General features: G+C 49.1%; 6 protein-coding genes across 6 annotated transcripts; 4 read left to right on the forward strand and 2 right to left on the reverse strand.

Annotated features, from left to right (window-relative positions):
* The first annotated feature begins 75 nt into the window (after positions 1 to 75).
* Positions 76 to 2,066, forward strand: ASPWEDRAFT_71309 (uncharacterized protein). Its single transcript, XM_040839168.1, has 2 exons — positions 76 to 1,785; positions 1,835 to 2,066. Exon 1 carries the CDS (start codon positions 190 to 192, stop codon positions 1,783 to 1,785), a length of 1,596 nt encoding a protein of 531 aa, XP_040685625.1. The 5' UTR covers positions 76 to 189; the 3' UTR covers positions 1,835 to 2,066.
* Positions 2,067 to 2,186: 120 nt separating this feature from the next.
* On the forward strand, positions 2,187 to 3,250 carry ASPWEDRAFT_71310 (uncharacterized protein; the record flags this gene model as incomplete). The annotated part of the gene is made up of 1 exon (XM_040839169.1): positions 2,187 to 3,250. The coding sequence occupies one exon, from the start codon at positions 2,187 to 2,189 to the stop codon at positions 3,066 to 3,068; it is 882 nt and encodes a 293-aa protein (XP_040685626.1). The 3' UTR covers positions 3,069 to 3,250.
* On the forward strand, positions 3,182 to 3,835 carry ASPWEDRAFT_643479 (uncharacterized protein). Its single transcript, XM_040838738.1, has one exon. The coding sequence runs from the start codon at positions 3,295 to 3,297 to the stop codon at positions 3,577 to 3,579; it is 285 nt and encodes a 94-aa protein (XP_040685627.1). The 5' UTR covers positions 3,182 to 3,294; the 3' UTR covers positions 3,580 to 3,835.
* Positions 3,836 to 4,843: 1,008 nt separating this feature from the next.
* On the forward strand, positions 4,844 to 10,152 carry ASPWEDRAFT_643503 (uncharacterized protein). The gene is made up of 6 exons (XM_040838739.1): positions 4,844 to 4,875; positions 4,933 to 5,445; positions 5,500 to 5,621; positions 5,712 to 6,036; positions 6,085 to 7,674; positions 7,722 to 10,152. The coding sequence occupies exons 2-6, from the start codon at positions 5,158 to 5,160 to the stop codon at positions 9,855 to 9,857; spliced, it is 4,461 nt and encodes a 1,486-aa protein (XP_040685628.1). The 5' UTR covers positions 4,844 to 4,875; positions 4,933 to 5,157; the 3' UTR covers positions 9,858 to 10,152.
* On the reverse strand, positions 10,090 to 10,953 carry ASPWEDRAFT_118038 (putative isochorismatase family hydrolase; the record flags this gene model as incomplete). Its single annotated transcript, XM_040828787.1, has 4 exons — positions 10,090 to 10,180; positions 10,227 to 10,446; positions 10,506 to 10,818; positions 10,864 to 10,953. The coding sequence occupies 4 exons, from the start codon at positions 10,951 to 10,953 to the stop codon at positions 10,090 to 10,092; spliced, it is 714 nt and encodes a 237-aa protein (XP_040685629.1).
* A 377-nt stretch (positions 10,954 to 11,330) lies between these two features.
* ASPWEDRAFT_43960 (uncharacterized protein) lies at positions 11,331 to 15,256 on the reverse strand. Its single transcript, XM_040836151.1, has one exon. It carries the CDS (start codon positions 15,227 to 15,229, stop codon positions 11,438 to 11,440), a length of 3,792 nt encoding a protein of 1,263 aa, XP_040685630.1. The 5' UTR covers positions 15,230 to 15,256; the 3' UTR covers positions 11,331 to 11,437.
* Between the last annotated feature and the right edge of the window lie 12 nt (positions 15,257 to 15,268).

Raw genomic sequence — 15,268 nt, forward strand, 5'->3', positions numbered from 1 at the left:
TGCTGGTTGTCAGTGTCCATCATCAGCATCGTTCTTTCGTTTCTGTTTCTAATACTCCGTTTTTTCTTACTGGCTGTGCCATTCGTTTTTGTTACTTTATTCTTTCGTTCTAAGTTTGATACTTACTTTCGTTCAAGGTAACCTTCATCCATCTACCTGGACTACTGTCATACTGACAAGTGTACGTAGATGAAAATCACTCAAGCCTCCGCAGCGGCAGCCCTCGCCCTCAGCGCCTCCGCCATCCCCATCCCCTGCCTCCTCCCCTTCCTCGGCTGGGGCTCCGGCAGCGGTAGCTCCGACCTAGGCGGTTCCCTCGGCGGCAGCGCCAGCGGATCCGGAAGTGCCGGTGGCGACCTGGGTCTCGGTCTTGGTCTTGGTGGTTCTGGTAGCGGAAGTGCCAGCGCTACTGGCTCCGGTGCTGCTGCTGCTAGTGGCTCTGCTGGTGCGGACGCTGGTGGATGGGGTGACCTTGGCGCTGCTCTTGGCCTTGGTGGTTCGGGCAGTGGAAGTGCCTCTGGAAGCGCCTCTGGTGAGGGCGAAGGTGAAGGTGAAGGCGAGGCCGGTGCCAGCGGAACTGCCTCCGGCGGTGCAACCGGTACTGCCAGCGGTGGTCTCGGCGCGGGCGCCAGTGGCAGCGCTGGCCTTGGCGGATCTGCTAGCGGTGGTGCCTCCTTGGGTGGTAGCGGCAGCGCTGGTCTCGGACTTGGTCTCGGTGGAAGCGGAAGCGGCAGCGCTGGTCTTGGTGCTAGCGGTACTACCGGTGGTGGTGCCAGTGCCAGCGGAACTGCATCTGGAGCTGCTGGTGCAGGTGCCAGTGGCAGTGCTGGCCTTGGTGGAAGCGCTGGTCTCGGTGGTTCTGCTGGTCTTGGAGGATCCGCCGGCCTTGGAGGATCTGCTGGTGGTAGCGCCGGCGGTGACGCTGGTGTGAGTGCTTCTGGCAGCGGAGATACTGGAGCTACTGGTACTACTTCTGGTGGTGCAAGCGGAACTGCCTCGGGCGCTGCTGGTGCAGGTGCCAGTGGAAGCGCTGGACTGGGTGCCTCTGCTAGCGGATCTGCTGGTCTTGGTGGAAGTGCCGGTCTTGGAGGATCCGCTGGTGGCAGCGCTGGCGGCAGTGCTGAAGGTAGCGGCAGCGGCAGCGGTGACACTGGAGTGAGCGCATCTGGAAGTGACAGCGGAGATACCGGAGCCAGCGGAACCACCACTGGCGGTGCTAGCGGAACTGCATCTGGAGCTGCCGGTGCTGGAGCTAGCGGCAGTGCAGAACTCGGCGGATCTGCCAGCGGAAGTGCCGGTCTTGGAGGAAGTGCCAGCGGCAGCGGAGACATCGGAGCCGGAGCCAGCGGAGATGCCAGCGGAGACGCCAGTGGTGATGCCAGCGGTGATGCCAGCGGAGACAGCGGAGACAGCGGAAGTGACAGCGGCGACGAAGGAGTCAGCCCCATCAGCGGAACCCCCACCACCGACTCATCCCCCAGCTTCACCACCAGCGTCAGCGCCTCAACCAGCGTCAGCCTCCCCGGTGGCGGCGCCTCCGCTGAAGCATCCGGCAGCGCATCCATCGACGGCAAAGGAAGCGGCAGTGTTGGTCTCGGAGCCAGTGGCAGCGGAAGTGTCGGAGCTGACGCCGGGGCAGGTGGTAGCGCGAGCGGCGGCGCCTCGGGCAGTGCGTCTGCAAGCGCTGATTCCTCTGCTAGTGCTGGGGCCAGTGCTTCTGGCAGCGCTGATGCCAGTGTTAGCGTTACTGCTGGAGCTTCTGCTTCTTTGAGCGCTAGCTTTTAGGTATGTCTTTTCCACTCTGTTTTGACTTGAGCTTTGCTAATAAATACAGATGTTGAGGCGTTTTCAACCGAAATATCCAGTAATTGATTATCTGGCAGGTTATCACCTTTAATATGGTTTGAATTGGAATTGGAATCTGGTCATTCGTTTATATTTGTCGATGGAAGAATGTAATGTATGGAATTGGTAATCGGTGATCGCCACCTTGTTTGCTATACTTTTGTTTTTATATATAGAAGCCTATCACTCTTTTGCTTCTCAAAATCAAGCATATTTCTCAGGAAAATCTCTTTTATGGAAATGAGATCAGTCTTCCGTATTGATTATCACGTGACAAATAAAGGGGTATCAAATGTAACCATAGTAGATTCTTCACTCTTCCTCCCGCAAGATATCCCCCAATGGCATCATCGCTGTTTATACATCTCGATGGCCAGCCCATACAAGACTGCGAAACCATAGGATATGGAGGATCGGGTGTTGTGATCCGCCGGCACGGACTGGCTAGCAAGATACCTCTCCGCCATCCGTGGACCGACGAGTACGACGTCGAGTTGAACCTGGAAGTAATCCAGCGAGAGCAAGATGTATACCGCCGATTAGCATCCACTGAAAATGAGCAAATCGAGGGCGTAGTGCCCTGCGTTGACCTCCTCCCCAATGCCACCCATCTCGCCTTGATGGAACATGGAGATTTACGAACCTACCTGGAGAAGAATGAAAGACCATCCCGCGCACTACAACTATCATGGTTTCGGCAGATGGCCCAAACACTCGGGCGAATCCATGATCGACGCGTGATTGTGGCAGATATAGCCACGCGCAATATCCTGCTTGACTCCGACTTTTCTATCAAACTGTGCGACTTTAGCGAAGCTTCTATTCTGCCACTTGAAACCGTTATGGAAGAAGCAGATGATAATGGGTATTCCATCCAGACGGATATCGGGCAGCTGGGGACAGTTATCTATGAAGCCACCACGGGATCAAGTTGTGCATTTGACCTGTTTAAAGATAATGCCCCAGATGATGGTCGAGCGAGGTGGCCACGACGGGATTCTCTTCCTAGCACGGAAGGTCTTTGGCTTGGAGAGATTATAGAGAAGTGTTGGACGGAGGGGGGATTCGGCAATGCGCATTTCCTGTCTAAAGCCTTGGATTGTGTTGATTTGGATCAGCCAGAAAAGAATGCACGAGGATATTCTATCAGGGAAAGGCTTACTGTGGCGGCCATCGTTCTCGGCACTTTGGCAATCGTTGGGGCTTGGGCCAAGAGACGATAGGATTGATATTCTTCCATTCATGATACCCATCTTCTAATGTATAAATATTTCGTCATCTAGGCTTATATCCCTGCTTGTGTCTTCGGATGGATAGAAATAAATTAATTGACGTGGTGTAGCCACTGACATCATGCTTCACCACGACTATATAGATCGAGACAATTCCATCCCATTGATTTGACCTCCGTCTCGATTCACAACTTCATATTCAAATATTCATATTCATATGCAAACAAATACGATGCCAGAACTTACTTCCCCCAAAGACAGCGACATCACGGGCGCAGCCAAATTCACCACCTCTACGCTGGGCAACACCGTCGTTGGGCTCTCTCGAACCTTCGGAGGCGTCACAGGTGCCGCTACGAGAGGAATCGGGGATACCATCACTGGTGCGACGGGAAGTGCGGGGAAACCAGTTGGAGATGCGTTGGGCAGTGTAGACACTGGAGTTGAAGATGGGGCAAAGAGAGTTGCAAAGGGTGTGGAGGATGCTGGACAGTGGAAGTGAATGCTGCCTGAGGCTGCCTGCGAGTGAATTGCGCGGCTCTGCCTTCCCCCCCCTCCTTTGTTTCCCTTCTTCTCCTCGATTCTCTCTCACCTGTCACATCAAGATTTGTTTCTGAATACAACTTCAAATTCAAGTTCTCTATCCTTGCATTTAGTATCCCTCATGGAGGGAACCAAGCCTGCCCACTCGTACTCCGGGAGGGACCCGGGAGGAACCACCAGAAGGGACTCTGGGGATTTGCTACAGACCTCAAAACCGCCACGGACAGAGCCCTTCCATCCACAAACAAGCCATATGCGCAGGTCGCAGTCATCGCGTTCCACTGTGAGAATGACGAGATGGTGAAGCCCGTGGAGAGGGAGCCGTTAGGCGTCTTCAGTCTCACGTACGGATTCCACGTCGAAAGCTATACCATACCCGGGGCAAATTTCCAGGGCGAACTTGCTACCAAACTTCTCAACTGGCTGGGTATCAGCACGAAGCTCGAGTCACTGGAAGGAGACATGTGCTGTATCTTCGACTGCTCAACTGGAACAATCGCTATGAGTCAAGATGGCGCAGAGACTCTGCGAGCCGCTGGACGGGGGCAAAGTCCAGGATGCCATTCAAAAACCCGATCTGGAACGGTGGAAGGCGTAGCTGGCTCTCGGTAGATGCCACAATGAAGCTGCTCTTCGAAGGGTGTGACTCTCATTACAGTACCGGTTGAAATCCGATCTATGCTCCTTGCTGACGACCGAGCATACAACTTTGTCGCTCACGTTCGCTCTAATAATGTCTTTCCAGGATTGACTGGACTCTAGAAACTTCATTGAGTGCCATTCATTCCTTCATTGCGCAGGCCAATAGGATTAGTACAAACAGAAGTACGCCATTGTCATCCCAACAGCATATCCACAAATCAGCCGTCCTGATTAATCGCTATTAGGGCTAACTAATGCAGTTCCATCCTGACCACTCGACTCTTTAGGAAAGTGTTCTGAAGATCAGATGAACTGGTCTCTTCCCCGTCTAAAAATATCATTTTAAGTGTTTGCTTTTTCCCTATCCCCTCTTTTCGTTTCTGTCTAACAGTCCTAAAAGATCTGAACGTTAAAATGTGTTTTTAACTTTTCGAATACCATATCTGCTCGAATTTACTTTAGCTTCAATACTCAAATACAACCAGAGGAAAACAAGTTAAAAATAAAAATAAAAAGACTTTCCACCCCCACAAAATGGGTAACAGTCATTCATCCCGGAACAAAATTCGAGACAAAAAAGTCTTTAGGCATTTCAAAAAGAAGGACATCAAAGGTGAGACGGTAAACCCTATAATACACTAATATAAAGGAGAGAGCTAAGTTTAGACAGCCTATCCAGTCACCATCAACATCACCGGCTGCCTCTGCACAGCCAGTTTCGAGTACCGTGATCTCGCCCATTCCAGTGGCTGACTTGGGCGAAGCGACAGGCACGCAAAGCGAAACAGAAAACGAACAGGATCAGCATGTTCCAGGACAGTCAAACAACAAGCCTATCCACCATCAATTCTGGAAAAGGGCATACGAAAAAACTCGCAATGAGTACCCCAAACTGATGGACGACTATGAAAGCTTCATGCTATGCGAGGGAATATCTGATTCTTCAACCGATGCGAATCACGGCGAGCGGCATCAAAAATTCCAACAACTCGTGATCAACAGAATGAATGGTGTACAGGATGCACAGATGAAGATCAAGACTGGAGACAAAACGATCGTGGTAAAAGATGAAATACGGTCGATTCTCAGCACCATCATGCTCTTCAAGGATAGCATCACAGCGGCGGTCAGTGCAGAGCCCCATGCTTCCCTTGCTTGGGCTGGCATTACTTCGTTCTTTCCCGTCAGTACGCCCCCGGAATTTCCACTATTGTCATGCTGAGACAATCGAATTTAGTTTATCATCAACGCGGTAACACAATTCAGCCATGCAGCGGATGGAATCAAGTACATCTCCGAGCTTCTTGTGCGATGTCGTGTGATTGAGGAGGCTTTACCATCCAATATTGAAAATTCAAGGTAACTTCGTCCTTTCTATTGCTCTTCTTTGTCATTGATGCTTCAAAAGAGGGGTTAACACTATCGCGCTTGCTGACGGAATCTGAAAAGTGCATGTCTGGAAAAGGATCATAACCTTCATTCCCAACTGAAAGATCAAATCGTGGATATTTATGCCCAGATTCTGAAATACCAAATCTACCTGGCACGCCGATGCTCCCGCAATTCTACCAAATCCATATTTCGAGATGCACTTGCCCTTGACAACTGGGAAGGAATGCTGGAAACCCTCCAGAAAACCGAGAGGAACATCAATGAGGCCGTCCAGAAAATTGACCACAAAACCTTGAACATGGTTGATAAGAAGGCGGACGAGATGAAATGTAATCTCGACAAGATACTAATGGGCATCGGAAGGATTGAGAGTCATATTGATGTATGGTGACTTGTCCAACTGGCTTGCAATGTTGCTGACTGCCAAAAGGTCCTTGCACAGGAAAACGCACTTGCCAGACTACGGGAGCATAGGGTAAAGTACGCTGCCTACAATGCAGCTATGATAGATGGCAAAGATACAGAACCTACCAAATGCCACCCAGAAACCCGCAAGGAAATTCTAGACCAAATCCAGACGTGGGGAAATGGTGATGGCAGTGAATTCATCTTCTGGCTCAGTGGAATGGCAGGAACGGGAAAGTCGACCATTGCACGGACTGTGGCTGAGATGTTTGACCGACGCAACTGCCTCGGTGCCAGATTCTTCTTCTCAAAGGGTCAAGGAGGTCGAGGTGATGCTGGCGGATTATTTCCTACGCTTGCTCTCGAACTGGCAGACACAATTCCCGAGTTGAAGCCACATTTGGCAAGCGCTGTCAGAGATAATGACAACATTGCTGAGCAGGGATTGTCTATCCAATGGGAAACTCTTATACTGAATCCTTTATCAACACTGGGTCAGAGTCTCCTGACACCATTCGTGTTGGTATTGGTTATTGATGCCCTTGATGAATGCAAGGGTGAGCGATATGTCGCTGATATTGTGAATGTTTTTTCCAAGGCAAAGCAACTGAAGCAAATTCAGCTGCGAATCTTCATCACTAGCCGGCGTGAGGATCATCTCGTCAGCAGTTTCTCCAACATCCCAGAAGCCAAATACTTTAATTTATTGATTGACTCTGACTCATCCAAGACTACAGAGAAAGATATCGAGACCTACATGAGATCAAAGCTCGATTATATTGCGAGTAAAAGATATTCTGACTGTGGGACCTGGCCGAACGAAGAGGATATTAAGCAACTGCTGCAAAAAAGTGGTCGACTCTTCATTGCGGCAGCGACAGCCTGCCGATTTCTCGAAGACACCGAATTCCCTGATGAAAAGCTCCCTGCACTTCTCGGAGATCAAAGTTCCACTGAATCGCCCACGCAGGTCATTGATGCTATGTATCGCGATGTCTTGCAATATGCGATCACCCGGACAAGCGATAGTCAATACCTTGTCACGCTGTTTCAAAGCATTGTGGGCCCAATTATTTTAGCGATGGAAAGGCTTTCACCAAAGAGCCTTGAAGCATTGCTTCGGATACCACTGCATAAAATCAGAATTTTACTGAAAAAGCTGCGCTCAGTTCTGATTGTGCCGGAAAACGACAGTGGTCTTGTCGAGATGTTCCACCTTTCTTTTCATGATTTTCTTCTGGATGGTAAACGATGCGTTGACCAGAGCTTCTGGATTGACGAGAGAAAAACACATCAAAGTTTGTTCAGACATTGTCTCGGACTCTTATCAAACACCTTGAAAGAAGATATATGCGATCTTGGTGATCCTGGCCATCTAGCCTGCGACATTGAAAAGAATCGGATTGAAAACTCTTTACCTGAAGCGGTGCAATACGCATGTCGTTATTGGGCCATGCACTTTGACGCTTCAGAAGAAATCTTATCAGATGGAGATTTCGATCAGCTGTTTACCTTTCTCAAAACGCACCTTCTGCATTGGCTCGAGGCGCTCAGCTTGATGAATAGAATCACGGATTCTACAGTTGCCATAAACATATTGAAGAGTTCCACCAACGTAAGTACATTTCCATTCTAAACATGACTTACTCTGATCGCCAATAGGGTCATAAAAACCAACATCTTAATGATTTCATACATGATGCCAGGAGATTCATTCTCTACCATCGGAGTACGATTGAAAAAGCGCCACTTCAGGCATACTCCTCTGCACTCATATTTTCACCGAGATTAAGCTTGGTTCGTGCGCAATATGAAAGCAATGTTCCACCTTGGATAATCACAGTCCCGATCATGCAAGACCATTGGAACCGGGTAGAACAGATTCTCGAGTCCAGAGCAGCAGATCGTTACGTGTGCATGGAATTTGCACCTGATGGCAAAACTGTGGCAGCTAGCTTCAGAGACCAAGGCGTTTTGATATGGAATATTCAGACAGGGCAGCTTGAGCAACGACTACATACTTCACCGAAATATGTCAAACAGATGACTTTTTCTGCTAACAGTATGAAATTAACAACCGTTTCGGACGGTGAACTTTTGATATGGAGCATTGCAACTGGTCAATCCGAGGAAATTACTAAATTTGATTTAAGCTCTGGAAAGCTTAACAGTATTTCCCCAGATTTAACTCGAGCCGTGTTTGAGCAAAATCAAACCATAAAAATACAGTGCGCCACTACAGGAGAGACTGAAAAGATATGTGATTATAATTCACTTTCAGTGGATTTTCCAGTGGGGTTTTCTCCAGATGGAAGAATGATGGCCTATAAAAATAACCACGGCGTGATACTCCATATTTTTGGCCCCAAAAAATCTGTCAAAACTTTGCAGGCTGCTACTGATCGCTTTATAGCTAAACGAATGTTCTTCTTCTCTGATGATTCCAGCCTGCTCGTGACAAATGTCGTTAATGGTATTAGGATATGGTCTACTACATCTTTGGTCACAAAATTTGCAAAGGACTTGCGTAGGGAATATATTTTCAGAGCAGCATTGTCTAGTGACAATTCCAAACTGGCTCTCGCTATCAGGTATATGATCCAAATATGGAATGTTGACCGGGGGAGTATAGAGCTGACAATCAACTGTGATGATCTTATTGAGTCCCTGAAATTCTCTGCTGATTCCAAGACTCTATTCTCTGGGTCTCCTCGCGGTGTGCGGGTAATAGATATCAGTACGAGAGACGCAGCATCGGATTCATGGGATGTATCAGAATCAGCTTACATACGTGATATCACACGAGATGGGACCACGGCATTTTCGCAGTTGATCAATGGTGACCAAGTAATTTGGAATATCACCACAGGTCAGCTCATACAAAAGCTTGACCTCAACATAAGAGACAGTTTCTTCTCCCCAGACAGTAAATGGCTGGTGGCAATAGAAAAGCATTCTCACTATATTTATATATGGAGATTATCGACAGCACAGGTTCAGAAGATTAGGACATTTTCCGTGAAATCATACGAGGCCATTTTCTCCCCGGACAGTACCAGAGTGATTTCACGCAGCCAAAATGGCAATCTGTCCATATTGAATCTCTTTACCGATGAAAGTCATAATATAACGTCTGGGTTCATTCATAACTATGCCATGTCCCCAGATAACACTTTGGTAGCAGTGTTGGTCATAAATTGCGACGAAGAAGGCAGAATAGACATCCTGCGCACAGAAACTGGTTCAATTCAACGCACCTTTCGGGCCGAGAATCTTGGTATTTGCGACATTATTATCTTTTCTCAAGATAGCACGCAACTGGCAATTGGAATATCCAACCCAAGACGTGCGACAATCCAAATCTGGAATGTCACCACCGGCACACTTCACGCAACCTTTTCATGTCCATCAACATGGATTAAGAGACTTGCATTCTCCCCTCGCGATACCCACATCATGGCAGCAACACAATATAAAGGTATATATATGTGGAACATTGAATCGAAAGAAATGCAATCATTTCCAGATGTTAATCGGGACGCGATCGAGAGTCTAAATTTTACTTCCGACAATATTCCGGACGAATCGCCATTCTATACCGTGAGGGGGGGTGATCGACGCTGGGTGACCTACGCCGGTCGGAGGATTCTCGCAATCCCTGTGGAATTCGAACCGTCGCGTATTTTGCCCAGGGGGAATAGACTGGGTCTTGCGAATAATTATGCTGGTCGTGCTGTCTCCATCACCTTTGATACTGATCAGGTGGTCCGGGTTTTCAATGTCCATCCCAGTGATTAGTTGGGTCGTTTCTGTGGATCATTTCATTATACAGCTTATTATTTCTCTCTATCGTGTAATACATATTATAGAAATTGTACAATCAAGATTGTCTCCAGCAGGATAGAGCCATGTGAGTGATGTTGATATCGCATTAACGCATAATTCATTCTGAATCTTGCTATATAAATGGAAAATTCTCCCATCACCACCAACATAAAGCCATCTGCTATACCCAATCTATCAACCATCCTTAAGTCAAGGATAGCTCAACCTCTGCCAACGTTCCATTCTGAATAGCCCCAGCATGATGACGAGCAACCAGTCCGTACGCAAATTGATACCTATTCATTAGCACCTATCCATAGCCAGACATATAGAATAACTCACTTGTCAAGAACCGGCAGCAACTCAGTCAACCCAGGCGTATTCCTCCAATCCCGCATCAAGTCCGTAAAGATACCAAAGATGCCCATGAGCGTAACCCCGGCTTTCTCCATACGACGGTTCGCATCTTCAGCTAAACGGGGATCAAAGGTTCCGCTGGCTTCGGTGTTGGCGTAGACTTCGTAGCCTTCGTCGATCAGCGAGAGGGCTAGGAAGGTGGTGCCTATATTCTCATTAGGCCTTCTATAGGGACAGGAGGAGGAGAAGAAGTGAGAGACATACAAACTTCCGTGACAATACCGCCAATGATCAACTGCTTCTTTCCGGTAGCCTTGACAGCAGCACGGAATGCCTCGTTGTCCCACGCGTTGACTTCACCCTGACGCTGGACAAGCGTGGCATTCGGATGCATGTCGATAATCTCCTTCAACATGAGTCCGTTTGGACCCTGATCGGAAGATGTAGTCAGAACGGTAGGGAGATCAAAGACCTTTCCGATGGCCGCGTGGGCGAGCATGTTGTTGCGAAAGTCATTTGTGCTGTAGTCGCGGACGAGCTGCGCAAGACCGACTTGGTGGTCGATGACTAGGAGGGCCTGTACTTGTTAATAAAATAGAGAATGGTGGTGACGGAGACGTACTGCGTTGTCTTTGTCGATTCTGTTCCATGCGTGGACGGAGATAGCACCTCCGAGGAGGGCGATGGACTGGATGAGTCTGGTGAAGTGCATTTTGATACTAGAAACTGAGTTGAATGCTGTTGTTATTGATATCATCGTGTGCTCCTGAGCCTCTTTTTATACTACAACTTTGTGTTACATAGCCTGTCAAAACGTCAATCGTAATTCTTATCAATGCTCAGCTTATTTTCTGTCAGCATTGTCTCATCCAACAGCGCTCTTGGCTGTCTTTTCCCACCAATAATTTTAATTCCAAGCAATATAGAATATCCAGATGATTCTGCAAGACGATAAAGTGTAGACCATATTCTGAAAGCGGAATAGTGCTGACTCGTGTTGATTTTGCATTCTGACTGATCATGACATACTGTCTTCTCGCTAATATTTAGTCAGAATATGTCATTTACCCTGTTTGTGCCAAGACATTCCCGTCATCTTTAAATGAGCTTAAATAGCCGATATGCCATCCAATCAGATGAAAATACGATATTAATACGAACTGAAGATCTATACCCAACAACGATAATGGATATTTTTAACTGCCATTCCCTAATGCAAACATCTCGCCCAGAATCTTCACCTCCTTCAACACATTCCCATTCTTTTGCACTGCATTCCCAACAAACGACAGAGCAGAACATACAGCCAGTAACCGAAGAGTCTGTATACCCACACTCCCTCCACCATTATAATAAGTATCAACAAACACTCGCGCACACTGCTCCATTTCATCTTCAGTCATACCAGACTGCTCCCCCGTTCGACGTAGCATATGTAGAAAATGTCCCACATCTCGTTCAGGCGTACCAGCTGGATTCCCCTCTGCGTCTAGTGAGCAATGCAGTGTCGTCACGTCGATGATGGTCGTGCGTTTAGTATTTCGGTCGAAGAAGAAATTGCCTGGATGGGCGTCACCGTGAACGACTGCTGTTCGTGGATTTTGCCGTATCTCCTGTTGACACCGGGCGATGAGCTTGTTGACCTGCTGTCTGAGCTGATAAACGTCGAGGCCAGTGTGTTCAAGGATAGATGTAAATGACTCCAGTCGATCTACTCGTTGCGGCGCTGCGCTATAGTACCATGCCAGATAGCCTTCGCTCGACCGTCCTTGGATGGCATATGAATGCAGCTTGGTTAGTGTTGTCGCGGCTGCCTGGCTACCAGACTTCAGGATAGCGAAAATTTCCGCTCGTTCCTTCCCACACTTTTTACCCAGTTGCATCATCAGCTGGTACAGAGAAGCACCTTGGGCGACTTTGTATGCCACCACCCCAGCTGGCTTGCCGTTCCAACTCATCTGCCCGACTGCGATGGGAGTAGGCGTGTTGATATCCTTTGCTCGATGCAGAAGCCATTCCAGACTGGAGAGTTCTTCGGTGATGCCATTGTCGAGACTCTGGAGAAATAGCTTCACTACCGCAACCTCCCCTCCCTGCTTAGGGTGATGCGCAATGAAGACGGGCGCTCCAGAGAATCCCTTCACGTGGGAATCTGTCAATGGTTTGAGATCAACGTGATGGCCCAACGCTTTAGAGACGAAATGTTCGAGGGCGTGTTTACAATGGCCAATCCGAGGAAGAGTCTGCAGTACTGCAGTGGCCTTTGTCTTCTCTGGCACTCCGCTACCATTTCGTGATTGTGCTGCACACTGCATAGAGACTTTAACCTCTGGAGCAAGAGGTGACAGACGAGGTGATAGTGTGCCGTTGGCTGTCTGCACTGTGTCTCCAGCATCGTGCATGGCTGCGTCCAGCAGTGCCTCTGCAGCATGTTCCCATGAATATGCTCGCATTATATCCTGCAGCTCAGTTGCATTTTGCATTGCCTGCACTGGATTCCGTCGAATCCAATCAATCCGATCTGCCCAGATAGCCACGCGATTGCTCTGTGCCGATGCTGGAATCCCATATGCGCTCTCGTCCATCACCACGACAGCATTGCCTAACCTGGCAGGGATACGGCTGCTGTCGAGTGCAAACTGGCCAGCGCCACTGTCTTCTGTTACTAGAATGGGAACGCCCATTCCGGCGACTTCAGTGAAGATCATTCCAAATCCTTCGTGGGTCGATGGCATGACCACTAAGTCTGCGGCCTGGTAGGAGCGCCGAACCACGGTCTGGTCATTTGAGAATGGATGGAATTGAACGAGGCCTTTTATGCCAGTCATCTGATCGACATGTTTCTGTCGTTCTTGTAATTCTTCTGCCGGCACTCCTAGTATATCGAGCGTGATGCTAGCTCTCGGTGCCATTGCCAGTTGCCAAACCGCGTATATTGCATCATCCACTCCTTTGGCTGGATCATCTGCTCTACCAGCGAGCAGCACCCGAAATACATCATCTGGCTGTCGCTGCCTTTTTATACTCTCTTCAATATGCACACCAGGAATCATTTCATGAAAGCGAGGCCCAGACACAATCGACCGTGGACGACTCAACTGCCCCATCCATTCTCTCTCCCTGGCTTCATTCGTGAGAACCGGACCAACCCCAATCGCCAAATCCGCCTTGGGCAGGATCTTCTCATCCAACAGAGCCAGTCGAGCAGCCTCCTCATATCCCTTCTGCCGTGATCCGCCGTACCATGTCCACGCCGCGTCTGATTTCCGCAGCGGACTTGTGTGCGTGATCAGGGCGAGCTTGGCGGTGGGATACCATCTATCCCTGATGATAGCTGCGGCTGCGCTGGAATATCGTGAATGGCCGACGATAAGGTCAAATGGAGGCGATATTTCATTCTGCTCTGGCAGGCCAAATCCCTGCGGCTGATGCACTTTGGCTACGTAGTAGAGTAGTTCGGAGGCGGAATGACCTGATGCACACGGAATACTGATGACCTTTGCGTTTGGATGATGCTCGTTGGTAATGGCATCATCCACGAGGAAGAGAGTCACAGAGGCATTCTTCAGACTGGCCATGGCGTTGACGAGCTCCCGGTTCAGTAATGGGATTCCGCCTTTCCCTCTTCCGCTCGCATTTGCAACCATCAAGACCTTGAATTTGGGAACAGTTTCATGAATTCCGGATATCGAGCAGAGTCGTTCGTATTCTGTTTCAACCGCAGCGTGGCTTGCATCCGGCGTCCGATTGAATTTGTCCACAGCAGACCACAGCCGGCTCATCTGGATACGTAACCGGACCAGTCGTGCGACAGACAGATTGAGCTCGGGATTGAGCTGGGTATATGTATCCCAGAATGCCTCCTGCACGCTGCCGATATCCTCTGGCTTGACGCCAAATGCCGGTGCATACTTGCGCAGCCGTTCGTAGAATCCAGCTGCATCAATCTCAGCCAGCCCGATGGGCTTGCCAGCGACGTCCATTGACCAATGCAGACCTCCGTAGTCGATCATGGTGACTCCGATGGCTGGATCCCAGAAGAAGTTACCGGATGAAGCATCGCCATGCGTTAAAGATGTGGATGTCGGATGTCGTGCTTCATAGATGACATGTTCCACCATCTTGTGCATTTCCTGCCGTCTGTCTGGCCCAATGCCAGCATTATCATATTCAACTGTTGCGCTGCTTTGGATCTCCTCCATCCACCCTCGCACTCTGGTTCGCATTTTCTCCATTGTCTTTTCTGATGCATCGTTCCATTGCCCTCGCTCTGCAGTATGCAGTTTCGCCAGAACAGATGCCATTGCTCTCACTGCACACAGGAGATCTTCCAATAGCTTCTCATAGCGTGTCTCAAGGAACGCAGGCAATGCCGCAAAGAATCCGTCAACACATCGTCCTTTTAGACCATCAACCTCCCTCCAGTCAACAGGGATATTTTCACGATTGTCCTCAATAAATTGCAGCAGCCCATCGCGGGCCTCGTAGTCAATAACGACATTCCTCGCCAGATCACGAAACGCCGTTATCCTCCCCACATCACGAATCATCGTGTTTATCGCCTTCCCTTTGGCTGGTTGGTACACAACCACCCCAGCAGGAGCACCGGATTCCTCATCGCGCGTTCGTCCTACGCCAATTGGAGCGACGGCGGAAGGGGTATTCGGAAGGGATAGAATCTTCTTGTAGCTGGCCAATTCGTCAAAGAGATCACCCTGTCGTTGAGGCGGGTATACTTTGACGACAGCGATGGGTACCTCGCTCTGGTCGGATCGAGCAAAGTAAATCGAGCATCCGGATCGGCCTTCTGCGCCGGATGCTTGGAGGCGTTGTAGAGTCACTGCTTGGTTAAGGATAGTGTTGACCACCTCGCTGAGGGAATTCATTTCCGGGAGTGCGGTCAGACATGGTTCATCGGTTGTGTTGAGTTTGTCAATTGGTAGTATCTGAGGCTGATGCCTGTGTTTGGATGGGGAGAGTGGTATCATTGTGATAATTGATGGTTGTGATTCAAGGCGTTGCTTTAG

Source organism: Aspergillus wentii (assembly GCF_001890725.1).
Source record: "Aspergillus wentii DTO 134E9 unplaced genomic scaffold ASPWEscaffold_7, whole genome shotgun sequence".
Classification (NCBI taxonomy): Eukaryota; Fungi; Ascomycota; class Eurotiomycetes; order Eurotiales; family Aspergillaceae; genus Aspergillus; species Aspergillus wentii.

Coding starts and splice junctions, on each gene's coding strand:
- ASPWEDRAFT_71309 (XM_040839168.1), top strand. CDS start 190: ATGAAAATCACTCAAGCCTCCGCAGCGGCAGCCCTCGCCCTCAGCGCC.
- ASPWEDRAFT_643479 (XM_040838738.1), top strand. CDS start 3,295: ATGCAAACAAATACGATGCCAGAACTTACTTCCCCCAAAGACAGCGAC.
- ASPWEDRAFT_643503 (XM_040838739.1), top strand. CDS start 5,158: ATGGACGACTATGAAAGCTTCATGCTATGCGAGGGAATATCTGATTCT. Junction 5,622..5,711: donor TCCAATATTGAAAATTCAAG/GTAACTTCGTCC, acceptor GAATCTGAAAAG/TGCATGTCTGGAAAAGGATC. Junction 7,675..7,721: donor TATTGAAGAGTTCCACCAAC/GTAAGTACATTT, acceptor GATCGCCAATAG/GGTCATAAAAACCAACATCT.
- ASPWEDRAFT_43960 (XM_040836151.1), bottom strand. CDS start 15,229: ATGATACCACTCTCCCCATCCAAACACAGGCATCAGCCTCAGATACTA.